This window comes from Micromys minutus (assembly GCF_963924665.1).
Source record: "Micromys minutus genome assembly, chromosome: 6".
NCBI lineage: Eukaryota > Metazoa > Chordata > Mammalia > Rodentia > Muridae > Micromys > Micromys minutus.
This window is the reverse complement of record NC_137975.1, coordinates 29,931,940-29,944,808: the sequence shown is the minus strand read 5'-3', so window position 1 is coordinate 29,944,808 and position 12,869 is coordinate 29,931,940. Positions and strand designations below refer to the sequence as shown.

The window sequence follows — 12,869 nt, the reverse complement described above, 5'->3', positions numbered from 1 at the left end:
TAAGGGTAGACTGCAAGTACAACCAGTAGATGACCAACAGAAAATGAACTCAATGGCATCTTTGGAAGTCTTGTCCAATATTATGTCTACTACTACTGCCGCTGTTCCTTCTGCTCCTCCTGCTCTTCCCCCTCCTTCTCCTCCTCCTCCTCTTCCTCCTCCTCCTCTGATTCTCCTGCTACTAATACTGCTGATGCTTCCTTTTTCTCTTCTTTTTCCTTTTTTCTTCCTAAATATCTTTTCCTCCTCCTTCTCTTCCTCTTCTTCTGTTTGTTTATCTAGTTAGTTAATTATTTTGTTCCCTCTCCTTCTTCTTTCTTGCTCTACATGGCGCATATACATACATACATATATATATACACACACACACACACACACACACACACACACACACACACACATAAGATGGCTTCTGTGCTTGTGTTTTTTATGGGATGCATCAGTGTGCAAATGAGTGGGTCTCTGCATCTGTTTCTTGTGTCTTTTCCCTTTGTTTTTGATGTTTCTTTTTGTTTTATACTATTATATTTTACCATTACCCTTAGATGCCTGTTTGTTTTCTATGAGACAGACAGGAGATAAACCCTGATAGGAAGGGAGATGGAAAAGGGGGAGGAGTAGAGAGAGGGAACACCGTAATAAGGATATATTACATGAGCAAAAGTTCTTTCAATAAAAAAGTAATTGTTCTTCTAATGAGACAAATAAAGGTGTAAGAATAAAATTCTTCCATTTGTTTTTACTTCATATTCACAATTTTATCAGTGTGGAGAAATTAATATTTCAGGAAATTACAATATGTCCCATCCCTCAAATATGTGTATAGGTAAGAAAAATCTGACCTAACCTGCTCTCAAATACCTTAAGTAAAAGAAGAATTGTTTGTTTGTAAGTCCCAGGCTACTGTAACGATACTAAATTTCCTAGTCATCAGCCATTAGAAGCTCTCCTCTGTGGACGCGATGCCTGTGCAGTGATCCGGTGTCTCGCTCCCCTGTGGGCACTGCTGTCTTCCTTGTCAGCTACCATTCTCACCTCATTTCCACATCGTGAAGAGAAAGCGGAACTCAGCTTTCATTAAGCATCTAATAGGACTATTGACTTATTTTTGTAAGTGATAAATTACATTAATAAACAACATCTATCTTCATAATCAGATATTACATCAGAACTTTTGGAAGCTCTTTATGATAGGAATTTAGCACCTACATTTCTTACTGCTTTGTGGGCATCCAAGAATATTAACTTTCACAGTGTCTCATCCTGATACCTGACTGACTTTGTCTATTACATACTAACACTAACAACAAGGTTTATTTTTATAATGTACCTCTTACACTCTCTTTGAGACTTGCTATGATTTATCTTTATAAATGGGGATTATAACTCAGAAATGACAGTAAGTCCACTGGGTATAGAGGGCAGAATCTAAGCATCCCCAAATCTATATTGTCATTACAGAAGCTTTAACTTCAAAATAAAACCCTAAAGATACATCGAACCAAATGCTAGGTGTCTTATATGAACTCGTTCATTCGACCATCACCATAATAAACTCCAAAGTCTGACAGCCTTGTCACCATGAATAGTGTGCCATAGCTTAGTATATTCAACTTGAATGACACTCTGCCTGCCTGAGTATTATGTGCCCCTGCCCATTACAGACACCTAATAAATCGCAACAAGTCAGTCTATTTTCAACTTTTAATTCTTTTGGAAACAGGTCCTTAATACCTGTCTTTGTCTGGTGTGGAAGTGGCTACCCTACTGACTCAGCCTCCTGAGTGCTGGGACTGCAGGCATTCACCACTACGGTTGGCCGCTGCTTACCAAGCTTAAATGAGCCAACACATAGTGTCTATCCACTGAAGCAAGAACAAAGGTCAAAATGTATGTTTAGTGTTCAAAGCATTACTTTTCCACTTTTCAAACCACAGTTTGTTCAGAAGGTGGAAATTTCTCAGGCCCATTTAATTATTTTGTCTAACAATTTGGTAATCCTTGCCAACTGTAGGTTCAATTGCTTGTATATTCTTTATATTGCTAAAATTTTGAAAAGGACATAGTCTGCAGCATAGTAAAGATAGCAGAAATCCATGTGTGTCAATGCACAAGCTTAATCATATTACTCATAATGACACTATCAATCTGACAGTCTTCTTGGAACATAATATACTTTCGAAATACTAAGACACTCTGAGATTTCTGCAAGATCACTCCCTGTCGCATCAGCATGTACTATTACCACAGAGAACCAACAGCAAGCATGCACTGGCTCTCAGTGACAAGCTGCTCACTGCAATAAATCATTCATAATTTTTTAATAAAAACAGCATTCATAACCAAGTGGAATAACTCTGTAAACACCCAGGTGTGCTCCTAGGACCATGGGGAAGCTAAGGCTTTTTTTCCCCCTGCAATTCCACACCCATCCAGAGGAGAGGCTGCAGACTGGCCATCTGCAGAGGCAGCCACCCAGCCCAGGCCTCCGTTTTCTATACCAGCAGTTCTGTGGCTTTGTGTAATGTAATAAACTGTCAGTTTCTAAATCTCAGATAATACCTTGGCAAAATTTCATTTTCCTATTCCACTAGAAATCATAATAAGTGGAATCTGGCCACAGGATGTTCCTCTAACAAAAGCCTGGGGCTGAGAGGGTCCTTCTTGCCAGCCATGTGTTATTCAGAGCACACACTTCCCTGAGTGACTACAATGAGGCACCTGACTGATCCCTGAAGAAAACTTAATTCACAACTCATAAAGAACGCAAGTTCTCAACAGGAAATACTGTTTCTAACTTCATTTTCTGATGTTCCTCAAAGATTAAATAATCCCAATGTTGATTCTATTTCACAGCTTTGTGGCAAAATAAATGACACCCTTAAAAAATTTGTCTAAAATTTTTATTTTAACATAACACTCACATAAAATAAATATTATAAATCATATATGCCTTCAAGGGTAAGAAATATCATGGATTTGAATTTTTGGGTTGTTTAATTTTAGTAGTTTCTTGTGTCATTTCTAAGCAATGTTCAAAGTAATTTTCACTAATACATAAATCCTTAAACTGATTACCACTAACATTTCCCCTAGTGCAAACATATTTTTATAACCAACCACAAGAATGCCAGAAAGTTAAAACATTCAACAAAATATAGAAAACAAATCTGCTTTTTTGTTTAAATATTTTTAAAGTTAAAATGTAACCTTGTCAACAAACTGTGTGACCATTACAGATTTGCAAATATATAAACATAAAAAATTTACACTTCTAAAAGACTAAAGTATAACTTAAGACTATCAAATTTCCAAAGAAGAGGCAAAAGACAGACGCATCAACAAAATCAGGAGTTCATCTGGTGGTGTCAGAAGACTCCCCAACACTTGGATTTCCACTATAGCACTAGTAAAATTTTTACATCCTAAAGTCAAAGGTTAAATAAAGGAAAGGAAATGCTCTCGGTCAAATAGCGGAGCAACTGTGAGCAGGAACCTACTGCAGAGTAATCAAATGAAAGTAAGTGCCTTTCCTCAGGAAACGGGAATGCTTCTCAACAGCTACAAGCTGTTTGTCCACTAGAAAATTGACACAAAATGTGTAAAATTGAAACATTCTGCTTCTAGGGGATTTGTCCAAAGGAAGAGTGGGAAGTCTTCAAGTCTGGTATGAGTTTCAGGTACCAAAGGGGGCTACAAAAAGCCTTAAGCATAAACATGCCCACCTCATTAGAGTATTTCATTTTGAACTCTTGGTGACGTTTTTATAGTTGTAAATTTTTGTTAATGAAATTAGAGGTGGAAGAGTATTTCTTGAATCTTTGCTAGCATATGAAAGCAATTCTAAACACAAGCAATAAGACGTAAGTTGGTGATCTCTGAGGACAGCTTTGAAATCTTGTTAAACCAGGACAGACACTTCAGAAAAAGAACTCAGACACACAGGCCTCAAACTAAATGTCATCTTAATATTAAATTGAACTGGATTTTAATTTTCTTCTAAAAATTAAGCAATATGAATAGAAATTTAAAATGCACTAACTGGCAAATATTATAAAATCATTCTAGGAGAAAAGCAACACATGGTTTTAGCAGTGTGTGTGCAGTTCCAACTTATCAGAAGGCAAGGATAAAATGACCAACTATTGCAGAAGATGACAGTTACAGGAGCTCTTTGAACCACGTTAAAGACATCATGCATCTTGCAAATTATAAATACTGACAGTTAATTTGTTCTTTAACTTGATAAACTACATAAGAATATATAAGTATACCTTTAGACATGTGGGAAAGTCTACCACATAAGTGACCTAATGCTAGCATTATGCACCATGAATATAAATAGGGTTTGTTGTTTGTAGACCTGTGTGTATGCTATGTGACTCGCTGAAAAAAGCAAATTTTTCAATAAGATTTAGCTGTAGTAAGTACAAAAATTCCAAGTCAAAGGCTTTGCCAACCTCATTGTGAACATTTCATAAAGCTTCCTCGGCATCTAATCATAATCTCTCACCAACTAGAAGCCTGCTAGAAACAGAAAAGTTTGGGAAACCTTGAGGAGCTCTGCAGTTACTCTTATGTTCCTTCCCTGACTCCTTCAACAAAACTTACAATTGACTTGGAGCTTCAAATGTGTACACAATGTATGTTATATGTGTATAAGTTTGTGTTGTCCCAAACCTTTTCCTAGTCTATTTTCAGTGTGCAGTACAAATCTAACAAACTTTGCTTCAAGGTAATAAAATGTTTTAGAAAAATGTATCACATTTTCAACCAAGAAAACCTTTCCCACCTCACATGGCCACCAGAGAAGCTGGGAGAGCTGATCCGTAACTGTCAGTCACCGTCAGCTGGCTCTTTCCTGTCAGACAGCATTATTTCACAGCCTTATCTTACATTTCCACAGCACAAAACCATTGCCGTGTTTCTGTCCTTAATTCTGCAGCACTGCTCTGACCCGTGTAAGCCTGCATCCCCACTGCAACACTAGTAAGATAACATGCATCCTGCAAACACACCAGAGATACTCACCTGGGCAGGGAAGATCTGGATACTAAGTTCTAACATTAAAGTTCTTATTATACTTGATCATCTATTTAATGATGACATCTTAGAATTTTAGATCAGTAAAATGCTACATGAGACAATTTTTATAACTTTACAATATTTCTTTGTGGTTTTTTTGGAACTATAATTACATTGTTTCCCTGCCCTTTCCTCCCTCCAAACTCTTTTATGTATACCTCTTTGATCTTTGTAAAAGTCTATGGCCTCCTTCTCCTTAAATGCTGTTACACAGATTTTTATGCCTGAATAACTCATCAGTCTGTATATTGTTACTGGTATATGTGTTTTCAGGCTGAACATATAATATTAGATAACCAATTTGTATGCTCTTTCTATAAGACTATTTTAATAATATTTCATTAATCCTTTGAGAATTTCATCATTAGATTTTGATCATATTTATCCCTCCCCCACCTCCAACTCTTCCCAAATCCACCCTCACAACCATACCCAGTCAACTTTTTGCTTACTTTTCTCTTTTTTTTTTCTATCTATCTATCTATCTATCTATCTATCTATCTATCTATCTATCTATCTATCTATCTATCTACCTACCTACCTACTTACCTACCTACCTACCTATCTATATCTATAGATATAGATATATATATCAATTCACTCCAGTATGTGGTATATGTTGTCTAAATATTCTTTATGGGAGGGTTTGCCTTGGAGAGAATGGGCAGTCTACCTACCAGGAGTCACAGTCTTAAAGAAAACTGATTTCCCGTCTCCAAAAGCTATGAATGGTCAATAGTTCCCTAGCCATGGTTGTACTTCTTACCTTCCTCCCTACTCCATGCCTGAACTTGTATCTGGCTTGGGTTTGCCCTCATCATGTGCACGTTGTCTAAATCACTAGCGATTCTTATATGTATCGTTATACCTTGAAAACACTGTTTCCTTGCAGTCATCCACCACATCTGGCTCTTATAATTTTTTAGCCCCCTCTTCTATGATGCTCCTTGAGTCTTGGGCTGGCAGGAAATGTGGTATACACATGGCCCACCATCTCTTATTCTCTACGTGTTGACCACTTATGAATCCCCATTTTAATTTCCAGATACTGGATGTTAACGCCTCTCTGATAAAGGCTAGGAGATGTATAATCTGTGGGTATGGCAGTCAATAATCAAGAATCATGGTAATGCTATGTTCATTTAGCAGAATAAGTACAGTAGTTCTCTCTTAGGGCGTTATGACTGACCTAGCCACCAATTCGTGGGCATGAGGATGGTGGAGTTCCATCTGGTGGAGCAAGCCTTCAATCCAATCACAAAGTAAGAGGTTACTCTCTCATGACACTCATGCCAAGACAGTCATTGAGTAATGGTTTACAGTGGTTTACAAGTGGATGAGACAGACGACTACTTTCTCCTCAGGAAATGGACATAGCATTTTTCACTACATGAAATTCAGTTAAATGGATGGAACTGGAAACAAGCATTCTGGCTGAAGTAGCTAAGACCTAAAAAGATAAAAACCTCATTTTTCTCTCATATGTGAAAAGCAACATTGCACTTTAGATCTGCATATTTCACTTGGCATAGCCATAGAAATCAGGAAACCATATGGGAGAAAGTGACTAGAGACACAGTGATATAAAAATGGGAAACAGGAATCACTGAGTGGGAAGTGGGACAGCAGCGTGAATGAGAGGCTGAGGACAATAACCAGCATGGAAGGCCTTTTGAAAAACCAACAGAAACTGATTATTATAGACGTTTCCTGAAACATATAAAGGATTATAACTGCAGATCCTCTATAACAGGACAAAACCGCAACTAGACAGCAAATAAAAATAGCAAAAAATAAACAAACGGGACCAATAACGGCTTGTCCTTTTGTTTGTGTATGTGTGAGACACTGGCCAATCAGGTCCCAGAGATGCCCCACTAACATGGCAGGGTAATGTCACTGCTCTTGGTTGCTCTCCAGAACTTGACTATAAGACCTGCTGCTGAAGACATCACATTCCTGAATTCATCAAGCGGGTACTGACCAGAAAACCAGGGTTTTGTTGCTGCTATGTACAAATGATAGAGTAAACTAATGATAAAGTTCAAAAACTGAGGAAATACTCTGAGACATTTTATAAGTATTTACAATTATATAGTGATATAATTATTTTTATAAATTTTTTCATAAAATAAACACTTATAGGGAAACACATAACCTGCTAACAGCTTACATTGCTATAACTATTGTTTTGACTTTTTTATCATTTTACAACATATTATAAACCATTCTCTTAAGCTAGGATATATGTTTGTTTGTTTCCACATATATAACTCTCCTTTTCTCAATGTTTTCATTTATTCATTCTTCAAATACCTTCAAACACTATTAGGCGTCCCTTGAAGGCCAGATGGGAAGTAGATCTGGGACCAGAACTGCCTGCACCTAGACAGGAAACTTTCTGCTGTAAAGAGCTGTTAGAGGAAGTATAGACTGGGGAAGGTAAATATCAGAAGAGAATCATGAATGTTGACACAAAAAAAATCTAATTATTTTTATTATTTTTGAATTGATACCTAAAGTTACCTATAATAGTTGAGTACAACGTGCCCTTTTGTGATACGTTTAAGTGGTGCTAATAAAAGTCTCTGCTTCTTTAAAGCTCGTTACTATCAATACTGCTGATGCGGTTCTGTAGTCTCTGGAAGAACTCAAAGCTAAAACTACAGAAACAAGAAACAAAAGAGGTCAAGTATCTGATATTATCACATTTCCTGTCACAGGACTATGCAACTTGAAAATCTTACAAAGAGTATATAATATAACATCCACGTCTCCTCATGATGATTAAAAATACTTACATTGTGCTCCAGGGAGTGGTAAGGCAACGCAGGGCCTCACTGTGTGGCCAGTGCTGGACTTAGGCTGTCAATGTCCCTATTTCCAGTTCCTAACTGCTAGGATCACAGAAATGCCTGCCATACTGGGCAAATCTGCCCACCTTAATGTGCTCATTTCGTCTGCCCTCAGAAAAAAACAAGTGTTTAAATTTTTTTCAGTTCCTTGGAAGTCCATTGTTCTGTACTGAATAGATGCTCACTATAAAGTTGCTATCAAGCCCATCTAAGTGCTTCTCAATCTACTCCTACCGATTTATCACATGAATTTACTAAAAAAAAGTCCTTCTATTACATACAATGCAAGAAATGACTGTCATTGTGAGATCAAGCACACAGTCTCTAAGGTTACAGGGTTTCCTGTCAGACACACAAAAGTTTCCATTACTATAATACATCATGTAAAGTGAACAGTAAGTCCCAAGAGTATTTAAAGCCTTATCAATCTTTTCAATTTTTTCATGGCTGGTCGAGTACTACCACTCACAGTGGCCAAGCTAGCACCAAACCACTATCTTCTCATGATAGACTTCAAAATTATTTTTGAAAAGAAAAATCTTAATACAACTTAAGTATATTCATTTAATCACAGTAACATTCTAAATAATGTGTTACAATCATTAATTTCTCATTTACTGTTGAATAATTATATAAATTAGCTGTTCTCAAAGACCACTGTAATTCCCTGACTTTGAAAGACAAAGATGGGGACTATCCATGTAGCCTGAGACACTATTCTAATCCCACAGGAAACAAGGAGTCCTGTTTAAAGGCTTTCTCCAGGACATTGCACCAAGTGTGATTCATCCTATTCCTTACCCACCAGAATCACTGTCAGACAACCAAAAGGAGACTATATATAAAAGACTATTTTAATAAAAGGCAAATAGTCAATGATGCTGACTATAATATACAACTATCTTGCTGACATGTATATTTTCACTTTTCACTTTTTATATCCACATAATACAATCAGATTTTTGCAGGTAAAACTCAGGAGTCCAAATATTCAGCTGTTCTTCCAAATGTACAAGTTTGTATCAACAAAATAACTTCTACAGATTAATGATAACTGGCTTACAAATACACACACTACACATTTTTCTCAATTATTTAACAAGATGTATATTTTGTGTTTTGCATAAATGTTTTAAAATAATAATAGCTTTCCTAAGTTTAAAAACCACTAGAAATTTATTTAAACTATGGGGAGTATTCAGTTATTATTGTGGCTCACTAACAGTTCCAATATATTCAAATTTCAAACTCCTTAATTATATATAGTATCTGAAATTCAATTCGAAGGTAATTGGGTAAACTACTGAATGCATAGTCAAATCTAAACAAATAACATCAATAACTTAGTGTCTGATGGGTTATTAAAAATAATAGGAATGGTGGGTTATCCAGTTCTGACATTTGTTTGGAGTGTTTCTGTTAGATCCCAGGTCTCAATATATAGCAGAGACTGGCCTCAAATTTGCGATCCTGCTTCAGTTTCCAAGTGCTACTATTGCAGGCACGCACTCCCATCCAGCTCTCAGTGACTTACAAATACAGCTCAACAGCAAATGAACAGAGAAGCCCTTAGTCTTATACTAGAATGTGCTGTTTGAATGAGATTGCCCCCACACACACACCCATAGCTCAGGCATTTGAATTCTCTTGAATACTTGGTTAAGTCAGTGGGTTGCTGTCTTAAGAGACAGGGTCTTGCTGGAGAATGTTTGTCACTAGCAGTAGGTTTTGAGAGTTAAAAAAAAAACATTGGTACCATTTACATTGACTCTCTGACTTCCTGCTTATGGTTTGGAATATGAGCTCTCAGCTGTTCTTCTCAACATGCCTGGTATATGCTGCCTGCTGCTATATTTCCCTACCATGATGATAATCGATTCTTATTTCTCTGAAACCGCAAGTCCAAAATACAACCCTTCCATAAGGTGGTTGGCTATGGTGTTGTATCACAGCAATACAAAAGTTACTAATACACAAAGTTTTCCTCATGAGATGTCAAACCATAAATTGAGTGTCATTATCTACTGAGTCTACAATTACCAGTATCTATATTATAATAGTAAAGAATTACAGTTTTTATAGGCTACATCTGGATTCTTTGTTTACCATGACATCTTACAGAAACAAAGTTTAAATCCTTTATTTTTATAACTGCCAACATCAAATCACAGCCTTATACAGGAAAGCACCATGAAACCTAGCATTTACTAATTTACAACCCACATGTTAATATTTGATTTTCAGTAATATATCAAAATAACTAACCCCTAAAATATTTAGTTTTTTTAAGAAAAGTTCTAATATGTTACTGGTAAACAATTTACTCTGTGTGTGGAACAGAAGAGAGATTATTTCTCATCATACTTGGATTTAGACTGAACAAGTAAAAAAAATTTTAAAACTTATGAAAAGTTGCTTTGTTTTTATTTTTTGAAATCTCAGGCAGGATGAAACAGGGCAGAAGTACTGCCTATTTTGTACCTGTGTTTGATTATTGCTACTCACCTAAGAATACACAAACAAATCCTGCCTCCAGATGTGAGCCTGCAGAAGCCAAAGCGCTGCTTACTTTCCATGTCTGTCAGGACGAAGGTAAAGTGCTGTCCGACTTGATTCTGAGACACCCTAAGACATAACAAGATCATAGTATTGAATCTGTGCTGACCTTCTGAAGATAAAGAGACAAGAGTACTATTAGCCATTGGCTTCACCTTCCCAATACTGCGTTCTAGAAACTGGAATGATGTTCTGTAACTAGAGGGATATGAATCTAAAAACCAGCTGATAAGTCATGAGTCAAGCACATCAACACAGATGCCCACTGCAAGTCTAAGTTCATCCTTACTTTTCAGAAGAGTAAGTTATCGATAAAATACATCATGAAGTTGGAGCCATGGTTACGCATGCTGGGGAAGAATCAACAGATTCAGTCTCTACACTCACCTGTAGCCCTTCCCTTGTCGAAAGTTTTAACTGCCTGGATAGCAAACCATGTTGCTTCATCCTCTAAAGGCGATCACCATCGTCTTGAATTGCGTCTTCTGTTCACGTTCTCACCCAATATACATCACACCAAGCACTGCTGTTATTTTTCTGAGCATTATTTTTAGAACTATCAATAAGCTGCATAATCAAACTCCAACTAAAAGAATGTAATTCCTACTAAAGAAGCCTACGAGCGCTTTATAGTGAGTTTTATCTGATTTTTAAATGCATATTATAGAACCAAATCACATGCTGCGCTTCAGCATAAGGGATGATAGAAAACTGAACAAAATATTTACCTCTGCTTAAAATGCATCAATATACTTCCAGAGACTGGCTCATAAAACCACAATAGGACTTCATGTCCTTTGTCCCGAAACAAAACATTGATGCCATAAATTTCTGTTTTAAAAGTCATACAGATTTTAAAATTAAATATATTACTACCAGTATTCTAAAACTTTAAATTATTTTGTCACAAAACAACAGTTATTGAACAAGTAAACATATAATTAAATGGCCAGGGCAAGGACATACCTAGTCTTGTACACGTCAAATAAATCCTCAGTGATAAAGATGCCCTCTAGTAGTCAAGATTTGTAATATCCTCTTGCAGTTTTTCTTTCCTTAGTTTATTCTTACTATTGATTTAGTACTATAATTTTGAAATTAGACAGAAAAACAACTAATCTCCAGGAATCAGGTAAATAAATAATTTCATCAGTAGTGTTTATTAGTGTCAACCAACCCACTATCAGATCTCTTTACAATCTATATACTAAAATTTCAGACTTACTAATATTTGGCAAACTGTCTTCATAAAATAATTTTTTAAAAAAACTTTTTATGGTACATTTCTAAAATAAAACTGATAATACTGATCAGTCACATGAAAAACAATAAACCTCATTATTTCCAAAGAGACATCTATTAAGCTAACTGCCAACTGCATAGAAGTTCAGTTAGCATTTGCAGTAAAATATAACACAGTGAAATTGTTGAAGCTACTAGGGAAGTTTCCCATAGCCACCCTCAGGAGCACACTGTTGTGTGACACTGTTCTTAGAAACAACTAACAAGTTCACAACATTGCACAAATGCTCTTCCAGTCAGGATGGATGGGGGGTGAGCCGTGAAACCCTAGCTTTAAAAGACCTTCTGAAGACCCCCATCAAAGACAATGACATATTTTTCTCTGCTAGTGTTTACAGTCTATACCTGACAAATGAGGAGAAAAAAACCTAACCTCTGGCCAATATCACTTTAAGAATGTCAATCTGGCCATGGTGGAGGAAAGGGAAAGACAGAATAATCTGAAAGGCTTTTCACTGTAGTTTTATCTAATTCTGAACCTCACACCTGCCATATTTGCATAGAAGAAAGACAAAGATACATGCCACTGTCTTAAAATTTATATTTCATCATTTTGAAATGTGTACTAACAAGAAATAACAGTATCTTAATCATTAACTTATACTATACCTTTCCACATCGAAGGGAAAACAGAACTTGGGCACACTCTGCAGAACTTCCTAAAAATGCAAATTCAAAATAAAGAGGATGCTTTAGAATGTTTTTTAAACATGCAGTTAAAACTTTTTGAGACATTTTCAAGGGGCGGGTATTTTTAAGACAAAGGCACTGGTTCTCAGACTGAAATAATTGATTATTAAAAAGGAATTAAGTGTGTGCTTTGGCAGATTGCACTGACAATGCCCGGAAGCCCCAGGAGGGAAAGGCCTGGCCTGAAGGGTATTAACACCCTTCACATCCCTGCTGGGATCCCCTTCAACAAGGCCATATGGATCTCACAAGGAGCACTGCACCATATGGGCAAGCTGTGTCTGCTGCAACTAGTACCACAGGCTAGCCACAGGGACTTTTCACAGATTCTGGCTCAGACATATAAATGTTGTTTCAATTAAAATGCAGGCAGAGAAAAGG

General features: G+C 36.6%; 1 protein-coding gene across 3 annotated transcripts in view; it reads right to left on the bottom strand.

Moving 5' to 3' along the window:
* Positions 1–12,869, bottom strand: part of DENND1B (DENN domain containing 1B) — a 213,453-nt gene that overhangs the window by 136,089 nt on the left and 64,495 nt on the right. For all 3 annotated transcript variants that reach the window (XR_013975047.1, XM_080917652.1, XM_080917653.1), the window contains 2 exons: positions 12,408–12,457; positions 10,446–10,565 (listed from right to left, as the gene is read on the bottom strand). Coding sequence is in view for 2 of the 3 variants with exons in the window: in XM_080917652.1 (XP_080773778.1) it covers positions 10,446–10,565; positions 12,408–12,457 (170 nt within the window). In the remaining variant the exon portion in view is untranslated. The remainder of the gene's footprint in view (positions 1–10,445; positions 10,566–12,407; positions 12,458–12,869) is intronic.